Source organism: Octodon degus, unplaced genomic scaffold (genome assembly GCF_000260255.1).
Source record: "Octodon degus isolate 3935 unplaced genomic scaffold, OctDeg1.0 scaffold00024, whole genome shotgun sequence".
NCBI classification, from domain to species: domain Eukaryota; kingdom Metazoa; phylum Chordata; class Mammalia; order Rodentia; family Octodontidae; genus Octodon; species Octodon degus.
The window spans coordinates 1,385,472-1,407,650 of record NW_004524600.1 but is presented as its reverse complement, the minus strand read 5'-3'; the positions used below and the strand labels follow the sequence as shown (position 1 = coordinate 1,407,650).

Genomic DNA, 22,179 nt, shown 5'->3' with positions numbered 1-22,179 from the left:
AGATCCTTTGTCAGTGTCAGTCATGTGGATGAGTCATGGCCATTGCTTGACCAATTTGCTCTCTGTGAAAGCCTGAGAGAATGTTTTCTATCCATGTGACTCTCCTTAGGCACATTCTACATCATCAATCACTTTCCTCTGTGGCCCTATAATCTCCTTGATCAGAAAACTTGGGACACCATTGAGTTACAGGATGTTGTAGTACAGGTTCTCCTATGTCCTGAGTCCTCACTGACCTTTAAAGGCTAGGGCCAAACTGTTGGCTGTCCTTGCAGCCCTTCTTTTTCTGTAATTTTTGGTCTGCAAACTTGAGTTGCTAACCCTCCCGAAGAGAAGCTTAATGATATTACCTATAATATAGTATTGCCCATTATTTCTACCCATTTATACTTCCACTGATGGTAGTTTGACATTGGTCCAGTTTCATTTCCATATCTTACAGATTTAGAAAGAGATTTGTAATGGGATATTCATGGTGTTAAATTCCACAAAACAAAAATTTTGAATTTATAGCTTTTCTTTATAGAAGTTCATAGATAGTTTATTGGTTCTATTGTCTATTTAATTCATTTACTCAACAACTATGTATTGACTCACTTATTTACAAAGACTGGAGATGCAGCAGTAAATATGTGAATAAGATAAGATGCAGACATGTTTTGTAATGGTTGGGAATCAGATAGGAAGTAGTACAAAGTAATATAAAGTTAATCATTCCCTATAAGGGTGAGAGCATCTATGTATAAAAATAGGGTACTCTTAAAACATGAATGAAAGAAACGATCTCTGAGCAGTACTGGGGAAGGTTTTGTTGGCTAAAGACAGTTGATCAGTGGGTTAAAAAATGAAATGCTATAGCCATCTTGAGTAGGAAGTTTTGAACAAAAGCATATACAATGGTACTGAGATTAAAAGAAATATTTTAAAGATTTTCTAAGGGCCAAAAAGTCAGGCAGATGGAAAGATACACAAAGGATCCAAGACATAGCTGAAGAGGAGATATAAGCAGGGGATTCCAAGCCTCTCTTGTAGATTTTCATGATTTTGATTTCTCTCTCAAGACCAGTGTGACCAATTCAGGGATTCAGGGAAAGAGGTGGACAATAAGATGTTCACTGAAACAAACTTTCTTCTGGGCTGGAGGGAAAACTGCAGCATGATGTAGAACTTTCCTGCAGGGTTCAGGAAAGTGAGAGTTAATGTCTCTGGGTGGGCTGATGGTGCAGGCAGGGTGGACACCCTACAGAGATGGTTAGGTTGAAAGCAGGCACAATGTGCACAAAACAAGATTCCTTGCATCCCAGGGAGCTTAATAGCAGTGGCTCCAGCAGTGTGTGTTCAACAAATGCCAATGCTAAAAGGATGAAGTGGAAGGGATCTTCTATTTTTGTCCTCCATTCTTTCTGCCAATTCTGGGCACTTTTCTTCCTAGAAATCTTACAGCATGATGGGATTCAGAATTCTACTGAAATAAAACCAACTGAAAGTGTGCTATGTTAATTTAGAAATCATTTAAATAAATTTCACCTACCTTATACATATCACCAGGATATGCAGTGGGGCACAAAGAAGACCAGGGTTTGGCCACTGCGTTTAGCATTTCACTGCCCAGTAATCCCACAGAATTGTGGTGTGAGACCTGTCCCACAAGTGTGGCACCATTACCGTGTAGTATAGAGACCAAAAGTGCTCTCCAGATTTGTATTGTTCTGTTCGAAGAACTGGGTGGAATATCTGATGAATGTGAAAGATTAATATTTATTTGTGGTAAAAATAAAAATAAGAGCAGGCCATGAAGCACAAGAAAAGCACTCAAAGAGAAAAAAGTGCCCGGAAGTAAAATGAAGATATGTCCTGCACGGTGGATGGATCGCTGCAAGAACAAGAGCGCCCGGGCATAGAGTCAGCTGCAGCTACCTTCTTTGATAGTTGATCCAGGTGGTCACACTTGACCTTGTGCTAGAAGACTGGTATCAGAGGCTGAGCTCCTCTTGCACTCCTGTCAGAGGATCTTGTGTCAGAAGATGGGTACTGGTGCAGGGTTTGGCTTGATCTCGTGTCAGGCACAGAAGCTGCTGCTCCGTGCCCGTGGTTAACAAGTCTCCCCACCAGCAGGGTGTGCCAGTTTCTCCAGCCATGTTGCCACACACAAGTCTCTTGCCTCAATGCAATGACCACCGAGTATTTGTTCATGAACAGTGCTCTGTAGAAAGCATGGGAGGAGGGCTCCAGTCGTCCTCACGCTGGCTCTGAGAGCAAGTTCTGAAGTCTGGGCTGGAATTCAGCACTCCCATTTACTAACCCTTTCATCCCACTGCCTGACTTTCCTCACATGAGAAAAAGAGATAATAAGAGCACAGTACCGACACAGAACCTCTGACATTATGTGGCATGATACATAAAAATTATCAGTAGTTTTGGCACAGAGAAACTGCTTAATAAACCCAACAAAGCTAGCTACTTTTATTGTATTGTTACAGGGCAATCAGCCATCTGGGTCGAGTAAGAAAATTATTTACAGGATGCTTTATATGTTATTTAAAAGATACATAGTTGCCTTTTACTAAATGCTAATTTAAATAATTGACATGTTTTAAAATAATGAAATAAATTTTTGAGAATTTATCATGTGTTATGAGCTTTATAGTGGTATTTCATTTAATCCTTATCCAAACCCAGAATGAAACAGCATTATCCCCATTTTACAAGCCTGCAAAATATCATTTCTTTGCCCAAGATTTCATACAGCAGTAAGTTGCCAAACTGAAAACTTAAGTCTAACATAATTCAATCCAGAAGGTTTAACATTAATTTTGTGATATATTCTCTGAATCAATGGATATTAAAAATACACCATTGTCAAGTCAATAAAATTTTTTCAGCATTCTATCTGAACATTTTATTGTCCTAACAAAAACAAATATATAAGGGGACTAAAAATCATTTTCACGTCATATATACATTAATTGTATATAATTAATATATGTATATGTATAATTATTACAGGTATTTTCTGGGAATGTTTTGAGACATTTGTCTCCCAGTGCATTGAGGTACAGGTGTGGGTGTATGCAAAGCTATATTTTTATGATAAGATAAATGGGCTCAGTCTGTCAATACTTTTAATTAACAGTACATTTCAAAACTCTTCATGTTTGGTATGGTCATTCTTAGCACAGTTCATGGTACATAGTAAAGGCTTATTAATTCTAGTTATGATTGTCACTGTCACTTCAACAGCTTGCCACTGGCAAGGCTTTAATAATTTGATATCTGAACAATATGTGGGAATATTCTTTTCAATACACTCCCACCTCTTTCTTGCCCTCTGTCCCTTAATTTTTTTTGCCAGTTTTGAAGATCAAAAATGGAATCATGTTATTTTATTGACACTTATCTTACTACTAATGTGTAAGCATTAATCATATTTTTGTTTCTCAAATTTTTTCTTTTTCTTTTTTTCTTTCTTTTTCTTTCTTTTTTTTTTTTTTTGTAGAACCAGGGATTGAACTCAGGCCCTTGTGCTTGCCAGGGAAGTGCTTATTCTAAGGAGCCATCTCCCCAGCCCCTCAATTTTTTTCTTTACTTCTTCTTTTATACTGCTGCTCTTATTGCTAAGAATTCTATGTCATGATTGTTATATGTCAGGAGCATACTACAGATATTTCACAAGCTTGTGACTTATTTTTTAACCTTATGTATTAGGTATTAGTTGTTTTCTTTAAATAAGTAAATTGAAAATTAAGTAATTAAACTTAATATTTTTTTATTTTATTTCTTTACACTTTACAAATGACTTATACCTATTCAAGCAACATAATGCATTTTTTTTTTGTGTGTGTGTGGTGGTAGAGATTGAACTCATAGATTTAAGTGCATAGTTAAGCAAGCACTTGTACCACTGAGCCACATCCTCACATAATATGACATTTGGACATTAAAACATGGCATGTATTTTTTTAAAAGCTGGGAACCAGCTAAGGAGATAGCTTAGTGGTCTAAGCATCTGCCTGGCAAGAGCAGGGACATGGGTTGTATCCCAGGCACCACATACCACGCCAGCCCCGTCCTCCCCTCCCCCCAGCACAGGGAGCTGGCCATGGAGTCTGGGTGTGGTGGCACACATCTGTAATCCCAGCATTGGTGAGGCTAAATACAGGAGGATCACTACAAGTCTGAGCTGCATAGTGACACCATATACTAAATACATAAAAAAAGCTGGGGGACTACTGGGGGAACATAATAAGTCAAAGGGGACATGAATCTGTACTTGTGTCAATGGGAAGAAGTTAAAAGGTTCTTTGCTTCTGGGAGTTTCAGTGGCTTTAACAAGTTTCTTGCTTGTCAAAATCTAAAACTATGAGTTTTTTTTTTTCTGTTGTTTTCTTGAAAGTGTAGTGCCTTGTCTCACAAGTAATCCACTACAAAGTGCAATACATCAAAAAAACTCTCATCTTAGTAGTATAGTTGAGACTTCTGAGGCAGGGGGTTGGTTATGTTTTTGAAAATGGACAGTAACAGTGGCTACATACTTCCAAATCATCCAGTATGTTTACTGTGAAGAGGAAAATACTCTCACTTCTTGAAAAATCATGCAACAGTAAGTGTATATGTCCCATATTTGTGGGCTTGAAAGAATACTGACAAATGTTCAAATAAAATTGTGTTGTTTTAGTAACTCAACTTTGGACAGGTGGCTTATTGAGTCCCACAATAAGAAGACATTTAATACATTATCTGTACCATAAAATTCATAAATTAAAATAAAAATATCTTTTCCCTCCACTTAAGAGATGCATGACTTTACAAATGTTTGAAACCCATACTCACTTGAAAAAAAATCTTTTTCTTTTCCAGCTTTTGTTTCTACCCATCTAACATCATCAATGGCTACTGACTGCAATGCTGTGGTAAGTATCCTTGGGAACACTGGATTTTAGGTACAGTCAGATGAATGAAGAAGTGAAATAGTAGTTGAGTTGGTCTTGTTTGGGTCTCTATTTATTGCCCCACATTTCATTAGCCACAATGGACTCGAATGACCCTAGTTTTGTGTCCCAAAGTTAAATAGTCCCTAAGCCTTTAAGAATTCTGATTAAGATGAAGAAGTACAATCGTGTACTCTATGTTGTAAAGAAAGGCCAGCTATATTATTAGTACAACCTCTCAGGCAACCTCTATTGCAAAAATTATGTGTAATTATGTTGAAATTGTGGGATTTAAATAAAAATTATAACCATAGGTTTGTCTAAAATAGGCATGTGAATTGAGCAAGTGTATATTACCTGCATTACATGAGAAAACTTTGGCAAGGAAAATTGAACTAGCTTATTTTATTTTTTATGATTAAGCTTATTGGTACAATTTAGATAGACACAATGACCACATTCTTCTCCTTCTTTTTTAAAAATAATTTTATTGAGAAAGAAGTAGGAATGAAATAGTTTCAAAACAGGTTAGCAGTACAGCTGCAATAATTAATACGTTGCATATTGTTGTCTTTGTGGTAGTTATTCATAGTAGAAGATACAGACATGAAATCTTGTCTAAACACTATTAGTTCAAAACTTTCTTCTCATTGAAATAAGAGAAAGTAACTGTATATCTATGCTATTTTGTAAATACAGATATTTATTTATTTATTTTTCACTACAAAATAGTCTTTTTATATCACCCCTTTCTGTTTATTTTTGTCAGAGTTGTGTATTCCATTGCCATTCGTATATTGTAGGTGTATGAATTTAGCAGAGTAACCCAGTTCCTAGAGAACTGTACTGCGGGGGGCCAGGGAGATGGCTCAGTGGAATAAGTGCTTCCCTGGCAAGCGCAAGGACCTGAGTTCAATCCCTGATTCCGATAATTAAAAAAAAAAAAAAGAAAGGAGAACTGTACTGCATGTGACATACTTTGGTTCCTCTTCTTTCCTCATTCCCTCTCCTCCCTCCAACTCCTCTCCGCCACCTTATTTACAAAATTTTATCCTTCAGTTTTTCTTTTCCCTGTCTTCCTTTCCCCTTCCCCCTCTCTAGTTTAGTACAGCAACATCGAATGTCTAATAGGAAGGGGTGTGCAGTGGTGTGGCATCGTGCAGTGGGCATCTTTTTTGGCAGCTCTAATGACTTCGTGATGGGGGCACAGGACAGAGTTTGGACATAAAGCCTAAAGCACAAAGCAGAAGCAGGAGCGATGATCAGGAGAGGAGGACAGACTTGCTGCCAAATTGGCAACGTGGACAGTGGTGTCATGGTACAAATTAGACAGTGTCTGTCAAGGCAAGTTTCAGTAACAGTGATGGAGGAGTGGAGTTAACTGGACAGCTCCTGGATGGAGCACCTTATGGAAAAGCAGGACAGCTCATAAACTCCCTGCTCGGCTTGCTGACAATTCCATATCCAAGAAATAGAGAAGGCAGTGAATGCATTTTAAACTTGATGATAATTTTGAATAAGGAAGAAAAGCTTGTTAGTGATGAAAAATGGTGGAAATTTTGGAAGTTAAGAATGCGAAAAACTAATAAGGAAAACAAATTATAGTCAATCATGTATTGTTAGAAATTTGTCATCTAAATTGTGGAGAAAAGGAAGATGTGATCTTTTAAACATTAAAGGTTGAGTATAGTTGATAGCACTATGTGAGTCATTACAGTGACAATGCCTAAGAGGAAAAACTAAGAGAATGAATGAGGCTGAAGTAACAGACTGGCAAGGAATTTTTGAAAAAGCAAATTTGCAGGGTAAAAAAGAAGGTCTTATTGTAATGGTAAAGCCAGTGCATATCGCAGACCTATAAAAGTGTCAGGAAAACTGATGTTCTGAGTGACCAAAGGTCTTACAAAATTTTTAAAAGAAAAAAATGTGCTTTATAAATGTACATAAAATATAATATATGTACATGTATTGTATATGTATAGGATACAGAAATGGCTGGCCAAGTAGTTCAGTGGATTAAAGCACCTGCAAGTAGGCACAGGGGCCAGAGGTTCTATCCTTGGACCTGCAGTGCCAGCCCCACCCCTGGGGCACGCTGAGATGGCAACTGAGACTGGGCGTGGTGGCTTGTGGCTGTCCTCCCAGCTCTTGGGAGGCTGTAAACAGGAGGATCACTACGAGTCTGATCTAGTAGTGAAACCCCAAACACCCTGTAGACCCTTTCCTAAAATACAGAAAGAAAAAAAAAGACACAGGAATGAAAGAAAGCACTAAGATCATCAGATTCTTGAGAAAACTAGTGCAATGTTTAACACTTACATTGCTTTCAATTTGCACTAAAAGAATCTGATGTTCTAATGGGAGGAAATTCATCTTGTGTTTAAGAAGAAATGGAAATTAAGGCAATCGGAGAGCATGTAAACACTTTAATGAACTCATTCATCTATTGAAATGCTCATTTAATTTCCACTCGGATCCTATCTTGTTTCAAGAAAGGAACTGGAGACTTAATTTAATTTAGGCAAGGTGAAATCTCCACATCTCGGAAAAGCTATAACCTAGGTTTTAGAATAAAGACCACAGACCTTATCATCAAGGAACTAGCATGATCCACATCATCCCCAATCAAGAGTCATTACTGCTGCGATGTGTAATCTGGTTTCACTGGTGCTGGGCACAAATGTATTCTGTTTGTTAGTGGAAACCGGCTATTAATGGATTGTTCTCATTTCACGAGCCATCCACCCTCTAGATTCCATCAGCCCAGCTCCCCTTGCGTGTCTGTTTACCTGTTATTTCTCTCTCATAGCCATCAGCATCTGGGTGGGACTCTTTCATATCTCTCTTAAGCATTTCTTCCAGCTGCTTTTCGGTTGCACTACTTTATCTTTCCATTTAGAAAATTAGTTCAATTTTCTGCTGTCATTTGTTCCCTGAATAACATGAGGCACAGGAGGCCTGTTTTTGTGCTAGGGACTTTCAGTGTGCTTAACACACGTGACCCATTTCCATCTCAAATGGTTGTTCATTCACACTGAACTAACATTTACTGAGCTACGTGTGCTGAGCACTCTGCTTGGTAGTGGAGGCCGAAGATGAGCACTGTAGCACCTCAGAACAATGTAAAGGCACCTTTCATGTTCCTAGCCTGATAGTCATGAGGTTGGTGTGGTAACTGGAGCTCAGAATTTTAAACTAAATTCTAGGCTTCAAAAATTTTATTTTCTGTACTGTTGGCACTTCTGTTGTTGTCAAAATGAGTTCTTTGCTGTCTTGTAGTATTATTTTCTTTCTTTTAAAAGAAATGGTAAAATTTTCAAAATTAAAGCTGAATATAGAGCCAAAACCCCATCAAGTTCTGCTTGTGTATCTTAAATATTTTTCTGTCCTTACAGCTATGCTTCTCATTTTTATTCTCATTGGACCTTTGCCTTTTCGCTTATTCCCTCCAATCCACTCAGCATGCAAATCCAAAGACAGATTTTCTTAAATGCAAGTCTGATTTACCTGCTTATGTTGTCTCAGTGGCTGTTCCTTGACCTTCATAGAAACTCTGTAGTTTAAAACATAATTTGAAAGGCTTCATACACTCTGTTACCGGTACAGTGACTTCCCCCTCCCCTCCGTGGTTGATGTATGCTGGCTCAAATCTGTGTTGCTTTACCAGATCCTGTCACATCTGGGCCTTTATCTTTCAAGACTTTGATCTGATCTACTCATAGGCTGCTTCTCTGACTCCTCACTTTGGGTCATTTGGCTCTTTCATGCGTGCTTCTGTCGTACCCCACTTTAACACTCATCTTCAGACTTCATCTTCGTTTGTTTGTCTCTCTTCCATGTTTGATGGAAGATGTTGTAAAAGCTTGTTTGCCATTCACTTTCTGGTCCTTTGCATTGAGTAACTGAACAGGAAGTGATTGTTGAATAAACAAAAGCCTTATTTTATAGACTGGCCTGATGGAAAGAATTAATGGAAATACATTTAGGATCTGGATCACAAATTCTTGGGAAATCTCCAACATAATTGTTAGATTTGGTGCAACCACTAACTATCTTTGAGAAGCCACTTATGTAATCTCTGATATTAAGAAGGCATTCATTCCATGTATAACACTACAGCAATAACAAACTATTATGGCCTAAGTCAGTATTGCTTTATTTTCTTTAACAATTAGTTTGTCATTAAAATCAAAGAATGAATGAATCAATTAATTGATATAGAACATTAGGAATCTTTAAGACTTGATTAGAAAGTGCTCTGCTTTTACATTTTAGTAAGAATGTTTTATCCAAGAAAATAAAACAACCTTGTGAGGAAAATGGAACCCTACTCCATTGCTGGTGGGAATGTAGGCTCATGCAACCATTGTGGAAATCAGTGTGGAGACCCCTTAAAAAGCTAAGACTGCAAATCCCATTAAAACCAGCTATTCCCCTACTGGGAATTTTCCCAAAGGATCTGAAAACATCATATCATAGTGATATATGTTTACCTATGTTTATAGAAGCACAATTTATGATAGCCAAATCTTGGAAACAACCAAGACACCCGTCACCTGAGGAATGGATGAAAAAGATGTGGTATTTTTATACAATGGAGTATTACTCAGCTACAAAGAATGATAAACTCTAAACCTTCATATTTAAGTGGATGCCACTTGAAGATATACTCATAAGTGAAATAAACCAGACCCACATGTGTAAATATCATATAGCCTCCCTACTATAAGAACTCAAAAGAAGAAATACAAATAGAAAGGTATAACACAATTAAAAGGAAAGTGAGGACTTGAGGATTAGACAATGAAGAGAGACCAAGGAAAAAAGATAGGAAACATGAGAGGGGCAAAGCCGTACATTTATATGTACAAGATGGGTAAGAAAATGATCTTGAGAATCTTCAGAAGGTTTTTGAAGATACCAGTTAATGGGTAGGATTCTCACCCTGACTAGCTATATATACAGAAACCTGTGAACTAAGCAGCTGCACTGAAGTTGGCAATATGTAATAGGGTCACACTTGGAGTGCCTGTCATTCTGGTCTTCTGAATACGTGCTGCTTGTTATGACATGTCAGTTGCTGCCATGCTGCCTTTCGGGTAGATGTTTGTTTAAAAAGGAAGAGGGTGGTGAATGAAGGCAGGAGACAGAAAAAGGGGTGTTGAGGGACTGTCCAGCTACAATGCTATATATGGTTGGATTTTTAAACTTTGTGTGAAAATATATAATTGTTTATTCCTATTTTTAAAATATATTTTAATTTTAAAATTTTTTTCTTTATATTATGTAGGGACTTAAAGTTTAACATATCAATACTTGAAGAATACCTGTTCCATGTTATGCCTAAGATGTTTGATACTCAGACAGATAGTGAGGTTAAGCTCAACAGCCTAGGTTGTAGGGTGATAACAATAAGCTTCTCTTCTGGAGAGTTAACAAATTAAGTTTGCAGATCAAAAATTAGGCAAAAAAAAGGGCTGCAAGGACAGCTAACAGTTTGGCCCTAGCCTTTTGAGATCAGTGAAGAATTAGGACATAGAAGAACCTGTACTGTAACATCATGTAACTCAGTTGTGTCCCAAATTTTCTGATTAAGGAGATTATGGGGCCACAGAGGAAAGTGATCGATGATGTAGATTGTGCCTAAGGAGAGTCACATGGAGAGAAAATATTCTCTCAGGCTTTCACAGAGAGCAAACTGGTCAAGCAATGGCCGTGACTCATCCAGATGGCTGACACTGACAAAGGATCTATAATCTGTGGCACAGGGTTTCAGGTTAAGTCTGGAGGGGATTTGACTGACCTTATCAGATACAAAAGCTACATTTCTTGTTAGGTATTTCTTGCTTTATCTTGGTCTTAACTATCCAGCAGAAAAGTATAAAATCAAAGTATAAAAAATAAATCATATTAATATGCTGAGCTATAAAAGGATCAAGTCAACAACTTCTGACATTGCCAGTCTTGTGTATAATGCACTACTATTATGGACTACTGGACTATTTTGGAGTATCTTGCTGAACTCACACATCTATAATATTTAAATGACAAAATGAAATAAAAAAGGGGGATACAAATGAATGACCATTATGTATCTGCATATTCAAAATAGTTAGGATAGATATACAGCTACATTCCCTTAATTTAATGAATAGAACAATTTGTTCTAATAGTGTTTGTAAACAGGATAGAATGTTTGCATCTTGTACTATGAATAACCACTAAGAAGCCAACAATATATAATGTATTAATTATTGAAACTGTTCTACTAATTGGATTTGAAACTGTCTCATTGCTATTTGTTTCTCAATAAAATTATGGGAAAAAAAAGAAAATAAAACAGCCTCCTTTTAAAGATGAAAAGGATCAGATGAAATGAGACAGATATTCTCTTTACTATTATTGATAGTTCTTTTATTCAAAGCTCCTAAAAGCTTTTGCTTTTCAAGATAGCTATACTAGAGAGGAAATGTTAGAATTATCTCATACCCAAGCTTATTATTGTGATTTTTTGGAGAACTTTTTTAAAGTAAAATCCCTTCATTGCTGTTTTAATGCTGCTGAAGAAAAAGATTCATGGTTGTGAATGCACATGTAGTTCTGAGACTGTGGCTGGGTTATTTGCTATTATTTGTATTCTTCTATGGGTTGAGGGTGGCATTCATCTCAGATGCCACTTCCTGTGTTGGCTTCACCAAAATGTCTACCTTTATTACTCCCAGGACACTTCTTGCCTGGTGTATAGTTGTAGTTGTTTCGCTCAGGTCTCATTTCTGACCCAGGTAATCTGCCCTACACAAGGCTGAATTATAATTCAGGCCCAGGAGAATGGCATCTCTTCTTTCACAGGACTTGCTATGGAAAAGTGTGAGAACTATCTGGTGTCAGCTAGGAGTAGGAGAAGCTCATTAACTGCGTTGGTTTTCATGCCATCTCTGCCTTACTCATTCTCTATTTCTTGGATTCCAGATTCTCAGTATTGAGATAGTTGAGACAGGAAGTTGGAGAAAGGTATTGTGCTTCCTAAAGAAATAAGATTTTAGGTAGAACTAGAGTTTTGTTCACTGAAAGTCCATTTTATCTTCAAAGAAATACCATGAGGAAACTGTCCACATGGGTTCAAGTTCACTGTTTGTAAGTGTCATAGTTATTCTCTATTTAGGGGAAGGGGAATCTGCTGTAGCAACTTTTACACTGCCTAATTTTGCTGATGTCATTTCCTAGTAGAGGAAATTTGGGGCTTTGGGTTATTAAGCTATAGATGGCTGTCCAGATACTGTCAAATCCACTCAGTATGCCAGACACACAAGAAGGCATTTTACTTACTAAAGGCATCATAGGAAATAAAAACTGATGGATAACAGGGTCTTTTTACTTTCTTATGTGTCAGACATTAGGTTAGATGTTAGGCTTTAAGGGCATGAGACACATGTTTAAGAATATTAATTTTATATTGAAATCTTGGCAGGTGACCGGCTTACTTTAAACAGATTGTGGTGGTTCAGTGATGTGTTATGTGGATTGCTGCAGGTCTATCCTGTAGATGGGGAGACCAGGAATAAGGTACTTGGTGTTTAGTAGAGACTGACAAAGATCTAACTATGGCAGCAGTTGTAGACTTGAAGAGGAGAAAAGGATTTTATAAGCATTAGGAGTCACTCAGGACAGGTGTAGTGGCTGAAAAAAAATCTCTTTTCTAAAGTCAGAAGACCCTTCATGGTGGCAGTGGTATTTGACTTGGGTCTCAAAGAATAAGCCTTGACCAGGCTAAGGGTGGGGAAAACCATAAAGAGTTGTTATAAGGTCTGATATTGCTTCAAAATAGAGAAGGTTGAGATGCAAAGAGAGTAGATAGATGCTTGTTGGTATACTGAGGCTGGTATGGGAGTGGGGCTGCTTGTTATTTTGATTGTGATTTTAAAATGGATTAGTATGAATGAAATGCTCCATCCTATTTAACGATGGTCCAGTGAGTTCATCACTATATTTCATTTTCTTCAAACATATAGTGGTGACACACAAAGAGAAACAATACAAAACAGGTGTGGTTAGGTTCAAAAACATGGTAGCCATTTCTTGGCCATACATGAAAGGCAGTAAGCACAACTGAACCTTGTGTCTGAGGGGCACCTGATATAAAGCAGTATTTTTCCTACTGTTTCACATTCAGAGGAGGTAAGGTATGCTTCAATAAATGTGGGAAAACTAGATTCATGGTGAATAGGTGCTCCCTTATTCTCATGTGGAAAAAAGTTCAAGATAAAAACACACTGTTGCCAAACCATTGACTGTGATGACACACTAAGGCAATGGTGAGCGTAGGGAGGAAGTGGCTACCAACATCCCTCAGAAGCAGGAAGTAAATTTAGTTGCCAGCTGGAATTTACAAGGTTCTCTCTGGTTGCATCTCCCTGATAATAAAGCTACTTCTGCATTAAGTATAGAAACCACGAAAGAGGGAGGAAGGGAGGGAAAGAGAAAGATTTTGCAAACTTAAATTTTATTTTACTCTGAATGATTGTGTTCTTCTCTGGCCAAATTCTCACACTGAAGCCCTAATCCAATCCCCAGTGGGATGGTGTTAGGAGGTGGGCCTTTGGGAAGTAATTGGTGTATGAGAGTGAGGCCCTTATGAGTGGATTTGTGCCCTTCTGCCTGAATTACTGCCTTAATTTTGGCTGCTGAGATGGAATGTCTGACATCTAAAGGACAAAAGGTTTATTTTGGCTCCCAGTTTATAGAGATTTCACTCTACAATTGGTTGACTGTGAGGCAGGGTGGCAGGGCAGAGGGGCATGAGGAGAAATAGTTCATGGTAGGCAGAAGGCAACAAGCAGCAAGTTGCAAGTCATAAACCACAAGCAACTAGCCTCTTTCTGTCCCATATGTTTTATCCGGGCTACCTACCGTTCAGGCTGGTACCACTCACATCCTTAATCCTAGCACTGAATTCTTGATCCCAGCATCATACACTCTAGATTCAGCCAAATCTATCTAGATTCAAAAATCTCCTCCTGTAACTTTATTCTGAGGATTGAGTGATAGAAATCAAATTAAGTATATAACTAGAAGCATTGTAAGAGAAGCACAGAATTAGGGATGGTGAGGCTGTCTTAGAAGAATGAAGGAAAACAGCTCTCTTACAGTAAGAGGACAGCAGGTGCTGCAGCAGTACAAGGGATAACAGAAGGCAATCAAAATCTTCAAAGTGCCAGTTGAAAATATTTTTATACTTACTTCAATTATCACTCAGCTTTAAGGGCACATAAGTGCATTACAATATACATGGAGACTAAGAGAATTTACTACCTTAAACCTTCATTAAAGAGACTATTAGAAGAAGTATTATAGGACTAGAAGTGCAGCTTAGTGGAAATTCTAGGGAAAAAGTGAATCCAATAAGAAGACATGACCTCAGGCTGGCCAGATAGCTCAGCAGACTAAAGCTCCTGCTTCGGGAGAGCTCAGAGATGGGGTTCGATACCCTGGCACTGCATGCCATGCGAACCTGCCCCCAGAACACACTGAGATGGAACTGAGACTGGGCCTGGTGGAGTGCGCCTGTAATTCCAGCACTTGGGAGGCTAAAAACAGGAGAATCGATATGAGTCTGATCTGTGTAGTGAGACCCTGCAGACCCTGTACTAAATACATTAAAAACAAAAGAAGGAAACATGACCTCAATGAAACAAAAAGCAACCTCCAAATTGATAAACTGTCATAAAAATGTATGATTCATTACAGATAAAATAGCTCATTAGTTATCAATTTATTGTTGATCAATGATAACAATTTTTTTTGAAAAATAAAAACTAGGCTGTAATAACCAGAGTATAGTCATTCATGCAGGAGTTAAAATGTGCTTAACTATGTTATATTCATATAAAATATACATTCATATATATAAATATTAAAATAGAGAAATAACATTTAAGAAAAGAAAAGCAAGAGATAAATAAAAATAAATGGATACAAACTGAAAGCACAAAATAAAAGTTATGATAGATGTAAGTAGATTATACTCATCTATAGCAAGTCATTGCTAATTTTACTATAGTTTCAAAACATCAAAATCTAGTTTTATTCTGCTTATAAAAAGACCATAAAATTGGACAAATCACAGAGAAAAATTGAAGATAAGAGAGTGGACACCTCTAGAGCTGTGATTCCAGAAACAACTAAAAAGAAATATAAAACACTTGGGAAATGGAAGTGAAGATGAGATGAAATCGTCACACAATGTGCTATGTAGTGAGTCTCAAATAAGCGCTAGTAAATTTTAAGCAATGGAATTGTGGAGATTGACTTTTTTCCAAACAAAAGACAATAAATTTAGAAATAGGAAATTAGTAAAATGTAAAACTTCTGAAGGTGAAGAAATACGCAAATATACACATGAATAGTATAAGTAAAATAAATTATTAAGAGTGGAAAACCAGGGTGCTATAAACAGAATAACTCAAAAGTAAATTTATGGTTCTAACTATACTATTAAAAGCAAAGAAAAATAAAGCAAATATCTCAACAAATTAGTAAAAAATGACAATATGTTTGAAGACATTTAAGGAAGTAAAGGCAATAGGGTAAATGCAGAACTCAACAAAAGAGAAAAGAGTAAACAGACAAAAGGCCTGAAATTCTGAAATAGGAAACCGAACTCATACACAGTTGTACAGAACAAAGAAATTCTTGTTCTAGGAGAGACTATACTTTGAAACCTATTTGAAAATACCTCAATAATTAAAGGTGCAAGCATTCTGTACCATGTATGTACTCCCAAGTAAATACTTGGCCCGGAGAGACATATGCATATACGCACAATGTGAATTATACAATGCTATTATTTGCAACATTTTAGTGATAGTGTGAACTGTAAAAAATGTGAATGTCCACCCACAGGTAAGTGGATAAATTGTGTCATTTTTATTCATTGCCACGTTGAAAATGAACTAGGGCTACATGCATTAACGTGAAAAAATGACAAAGATGCAATATTGACCATTGCTAGTCTATTTTAATGCTATTGCTTATACTATTAACATAATGTTTAAAGATACTAAAAATATATGGAAATGATAAATATCCCATTCAGGTTCGGGTAATCTGGAGAATGAGAGATGGAAAATGAAAGAGTACACAAAGTTGTATTTATAGTCTATTCCGTTAAAAAATAAATACAAAAATAAGAAAAAAAGAAAAATAATATATTAAATAATTCAGAATATGAGTATAGTAGAAGATTTTAATACTTCAGCGTTAAACTGTGTTCTATGTGTGCATCCCTATCTTACAGTGATAATGATGTTACGCATAAAAGGTGGGTTCTGAAGGGAGCAAATGACATTCCCCGTACTTTGACATTAAGCCCTCCGACTACTGTCTGTCATGCTCCCTCCCCTTCAGTAAGGATTGCGAAAGAGCAGTAACACTGTATATACTTCTCCAATTTCTAGTCATCCCTCAACCTACTGGAATTTGTAACCCTATAGGACAATTAAATTTTGCTGAGCTCCCTCTTTCTTCTTTCCATCTGCAGAATTTGATAGTGAGAGTCCACCTTTGTCCTGAATCTCTCCTAGACCTCTACAAGTCACTCTCCTGCTTTTGTCTTTGGCTGTTCCTGGCCAACTTCCTGGGCAGGCTCCATTTCATTGCATCCCTCTTCCACGCTGTCTTCCTTAGCATTCGGACTTTATCACTCTCATTCTGTACATTCTCCTGGCAATTGTAGCTAAACTCTAGACTTCTACAATTAGTTTCCACTATTCTCTACTGGAGATGTTTGTTTTGTATTTATGTATTAGGAATTATTTAGGCAGGCTGATCCTCTGAAAAAAATTAAGCAAGTTTCGAAATATATTTTCATAGGTAAAATTTTACTAATTCAAAGCTTTGTGATTCCTCTAGAAAAGCTGAATTTACTTTTCTAAGTGGGAAGGTGTTTTTGCAAATTATCAGGTGTTTGTGAGAAATTTTGTAAGAGGTAGGGTTTTATTTTTGATGGTTTGTTAAAATATTGTAGCTTAATCTGCCAATGATATAAGGAAATACACCACAGAAATTTGGATATATACCAGTCCTGCAACCAAAGAACTCATTTAATAAAGCTCCTGCTTTGGCAGATGCAGGGGTTGGGGGATCGATCCCTGGGCCTGCCCCCAGGGAGCACCGAGACAGCAACTGAGACTGGGCGTGGTGACTTGTGCCTGTAATCCCAGGGTTTGGGAAGCTGTAAACAGGAGGATCACTAGGAGTCTGATCTACATAGTGAGACCCTGTATACCCTGTACTAAATACATAAAAAAGAGCCCATTTTTCCAGCATATCATGACATATTTTTTTCTGAAAATAAGAATCGTTATGAAGTTTGTTGTAATGACAAACCAACAAACTATCTTGCTCTAAATTTTAATATGCCATAGGATTAATAATGATTGCAAGAACGGTTAGTCTATTAATTACAAATCCATATTATCTGTAACATGAGTGATAACCACACAATTGAACACCAAAATTTCTTCTATATTTTCTATGTGTTTTTGAGTAATTAGCCAAGTGAAATTTTCAAACCATCTTTTAAAAGGTAAAAATACACTGTTCAGTAAAAAGTATATATATATTTTCTATGAGAAATGTGGCCCAAATTTTAGTTCTAAGCTAGGGCAATATTTAGATCTTTTTTAAAGGAATACATCTTTAGTTTTATCTACTACATTGAAACTGAGGGAATATAGTATGGGAAAAGATCTTGTTACTGTAGGTCTGAATATTTGTGATGATAGCCTTATAATTCTTCTCTTGAAAAACTGATAAAATGTTCAACCGGCCGTTTTCGTTCTCTACCACCTTGTGAAAAGAACCACATGAAGGCCTTGAAACTGCCGCGTTCGTGAGTTCCACTTCCTGTTATGAGAAGGCAAGTGGATCCTACACTCACTGACGTTCTTGAAGATTGTTTTCATTCTCTCCTAAAAACCAGCATAAGTTTCAAACTCACATGAAGTGAAACTGAAACTCCTTGTAATTTGTTATTTCTGTTTTATGAAGTCTTTCTGGCCAGCGGAAACAGTTTGAGCAGTTAATAGTTTGATTTAGAAGTGCCATCAGAGCAGGGCTGCTTCGCTGTCTGAGATGCTCCCTCTGCTTTTGAAAAGAAGCTGCGCTGGGTGCTTGCTTAAGGCCCTGCGTTGTCCAGTTTTGGATTCCCACTTCTCACCCCAGCCCCACTACATGAATCTGGCCATAACAACTAGTTGGAAGATAGCATCATTGTTGAATTCCTATTACAGTGTTTAGTGAAATTTTCTATCTTTTAAAATGTTTTTTAAAAAATATTTTGTATTCTTTAAAAAAGTAAAAAAGGCTTGGTCTGGAGTAAAATTGAGACAGAGCACACACTTTGTATTGGGCTGTCTCTGGAAGCAGATCTAAAGTTTATTGGAGGTAGAGGCCCCCCCGGGGTCACTCCGAACCCACAGAAGGGTGGAGGAGAGGGAACCCTGCTGGTACCTTTGGGGCCATGGAATTGATATCGCTGTTTATCCCTCTTGCAGTTTCTGTAACCATCCTATAGGGATTTCCTCTCAGTTGCTCAATCTTTGTAAAGATGCTTTTTTGCTTGAAATAATGTAATTCACCTTGCTCCTCTGGGGCCAGGAACTTCCCTTATTCTCTGTTCTCCTGATTCCTAGCTGTTTCCATGGCTGCCTGTGGGGACTTTTGGATCCCAGATTTCCCAGATCTGGTACCCCTCATCTGTCTTTAGATGTTTTTGCCTTGAGTCCTGGCTCTCAGCTAAGTTTAAGCTTCAAATGACATATAGATTTTGGCAACAATATTTTGTCAATAGATCCTAACAGGCTTGTATTCACCTCAAATAACTGGCATATCAAAAAAGATACTCCGATCAGGGAGGCTGAGGCAGGAGGATCCTAATATTGAGCCCAGTCTGGGCAACTTAGTGACTTAATGAGATGCTGTCTCAAAACCAAACAAGCAAGGGCTGTAATTTGTTATTTCTATTGTACGAAGTCTTTCTGGTCAGTAGAAACAGTTTGAGCTTAGTACAAAGGCTCTGGGTTCAACCCCCAAGAAAGGAGGAAAACAAGATGCCTGGAGGCTATAATGTGAAGAATCTTTGAACAAGAAGCTGGCAGTATGGGAGATGGGAGGTGCGGCTGAAAGAGAGGACATTTCCGTGACAACAGACTTAGATTTAAGTGGCATGCCACGATTGACATGTACTATTTTTGCATAAAATGTATCCCTGAGAAACTAATCAATCCTCCACATGAAAAAAGGACTTTCATAAAATAAGGGAGCAGGGAAGGATTTCCTAACCTATCTATTCCCTAGGGAATATAACTTAATGGTCATTGTTGATGAAAACACACATAATACTTTTCCTAAAAATATATGTATTTTTTTGTTTCATAGATATGAAACATTGTATCACATATTATCATATAAACTTGTATATTTTAGAGCATTTTTCACAAGTAAATCATGTCATATCTATATGAGACCTATACAATTGCCTTTCTTGTATATATTTTGATTTTAAAGCAATAAGTATGTTCAGAGTGATATTTTCCTGGGTAACACAGCTAAACAGTATGATAGCCATGAATTAATCTCAAGCTTCTGGATTTTAAAATCTTATCACATTTCTACCACTTAACAGGTAGTAGGATCATACATGAAGGCTATTCGATCAATAGTTAGAGATGTAGAATACTAGCCAGATGCATCTACAGTAGCATAAATTGTTGTAATAAGTGGTCTACTAAATTTTAGAGCTACTTTTCAACTGTTTTTTCAACTTCTGTACTTGTTAATATAAATGCAGATTTAAACTTGAATAAATTCTGCTTAGATGTTGTAGAAAAATACGAAATTTCTTTAAGCTAAAATCTTCTCTCCATGTGCATACATACATATATGGCCATTTGAAAGCATTTTGTGGGTTATCTTTTTGCTGATTTTCTGGTTTCCTACGAATTGTTTATCATGTGTTGTAAATAAAAATGTATTTCGGATATGTTGTGTTATGTCTGATTTGAAGATTTAAAGAACAAGTACAGAATAGCAGTTGGCAACTAATTTGTCTTCCATAAAATATGTGAGAAATATTCAGAGATAAAGACAGAATAAGACATTTAAATTTGGCTGCAAATAAGAATTTTTTGACAAGGAAAATTCGAAGTTCCTGAAATCCCACCAAAGGAGATCTGGAATTTATTTCCTTGGATATTTAATTCAATGCTTAAGTGTAACCTTTGTGATAGCAAGACCTGAAGCTTAGCTCAACATGAACCTGTAATATTTTGTGATTGTGGCGGTTATCCTCCCAGTTTACTTAAATAATCACCATTATTTAGCCGTTATATGAAAACAGGTTATATTTTTCCTTCTCAAACAAAAAATGCAAAAGGGGATATATTTTATAATTTTTTAAAAAAACTTCAGTGAGCACTGCTGTCATAACTAAAGTAGTAGTGAGTGAGCTGTCTGTGGGTGGAAACAGGAAACATTAGTGATAAATGTTCTGTTGCTTTTTTTTTTTTTTTCAGGTTCAGCTCGATGTATATTGATTCTAATTAGCACATTTTGTGCCTCAGCTAGTAGCTCTCCTTTAGCTCTGCTTGGAGAGTTTTTTTTAGAATCCACCCCGCTCATAAACACTGCCACCTCCTCCCTCCTTCTCTCTTTACAAATGTTACAACACAATCAGAAATTTCCTCTTTTCTTTCCTTCCTGCATTTTCAGCAGGTTCCCTTGCGTCAGAAGCCGAGGAAGAAAACTCAAGGTAATCAGCTATCTTTTGTTTCTTTATCCCCCTCCGTGTGTGTGTGTGTGTGTGTGTGTGTGTGTGTGTGTGTGTGTGTGTGTATTTTTCTTCCTGGTTGTCTTCTTTGGGATCAGATTTTTGTCTGTCTGAATGTTAATATCAGGAGGTGGGTGACAGATTATTTTTTGGTTATTTTTGGATTGATTTTAAGAAATGTCGGCATGCTGTTCATTTGGTTTAATCTCTCATGGTGTGTCAATACCAACAGAGCTTAGACAGACTGGCACTGAGTCGGGAAGTAGCTGTGTTTTTGGGTGGATTTTAACCCTTCCACGTCTCTTGCATAACTAGTGCTAGCATTGCTGAAAGGAGACGAGTGACAGCAAGGATGTGCTTCACAGTCTTGGGATTTTAATCCTTTCTATTAATTCTTGGTCACCAATAGCTGTAGACCGATCCTTGCACGTCAGGCTCACTTCCTCTTTGCCACATCTTATACCTTCTAGGCACAGAGTGAATGTTTAAAAAATAACACTGGCATGTGAATTTTTGGGTTGCGTTTCCTCCCGTGAAAAATCCAACTCCAGGGAGGTAAATAATTAAAGATGCCTTTCACTTTGTGACACGAATCAAGGTAACACCTCTGTGTATAATTGTTGCAGGTCTTTTCAGGATGAGTCGCAGGAGGATATCGTGTAAAGATCTGGGACATGCTGACTGTCAAGGGTGGCTGTATAAGAAAAAGGAAAAGGGGACTTTCCTAAGCAACAAATGGAAAAAGTTCTGGGTGGTGCTCAAGGGGTCGTCGCTGTACTGGTACAGCAATCAGATGGTGAGTCCCCTCTCCTCCTCCTGTCCCAGCCTCTCTGCCAAAGAGTGGATAAAAGATCACATATCAGGTGACCCTCATGCCAAAGTTAATTTAGATTTTTGGGACTTGGGCCACAGCAAATATAAAAGTTCTAGAATCCATTTTTGGTCCATGAGAAATGCGGGTTATTTTATTATATATTATGGAAGAGACAATCATTCTGGTTGAGTACTCTTTTTGGTGAGGAGGAAGGAAAGGAGGGGGGTCCCAAGTTTATATCCTTGCTAATGGAGACTTTCAGGTTCTATTAATATTACTACTCCACAAGAGAGATTGTAATAATTCAGAGATTTATGTGGAGATCAATTAATATGAAAAATTTACCTTGCTAAAGTCTCTGTTAAAAAGATATTCAGCTTCTTCTTTTATTAAGGGTATGAATTAAGTCCTGAGAAGTTATTTCCACCTCTCTTTTGTTACCTTCATCCCCTTCCTTTCTCTGGCCCTCCTTATTAGGTGGACTGGCTTGGAATGGCAAGCTCTGTGTTAGTGCTTGGAGTTCATTTTTGCATGTGGGCATGAAATCACTGAAGCATGGACAATGCTCTATGAGATAGTTGCCTAGTTTATGCTTTCATAGGCATATACTG

At 37.3% G+C, this 22,179-nt stretch overlaps 1 protein-coding gene across 7 annotated transcripts in view; it reads left to right on the top strand.

Moving 5' to 3' along the window:
* The window catches only part of Ipcef1 (interaction protein for cytohesin exchange factors 1), a 215,062-nt gene that overhangs the window by 122,558 nt on the left and 70,325 nt on the right, over nt 1-22,179 (top strand). For 2 of the 7 annotated variants that reach the window (XM_023712255.1, XM_023712254.1), the window contains exons 2-4: nt 4,858-4,910; nt 20,700-20,736; nt 21,381-21,550. In XM_023712255.1, the coding sequence (XP_023568023.1) occupies nt 4,887-4,910; nt 20,700-20,736; nt 21,381-21,550 (231 nt within the window). In that variant the 5' untranslated portion in view covers nt 4,858-4,886. Of the gene's footprint in view, nt 1-4,855; nt 4,911-20,696; nt 20,737-21,380; nt 21,551-22,179 lie in introns of those variants that run through there. The other 5 variants (XM_023712253.1, XM_023712252.1, XM_023712257.1 and 2 more) reach the window with 4 other exon arrangements.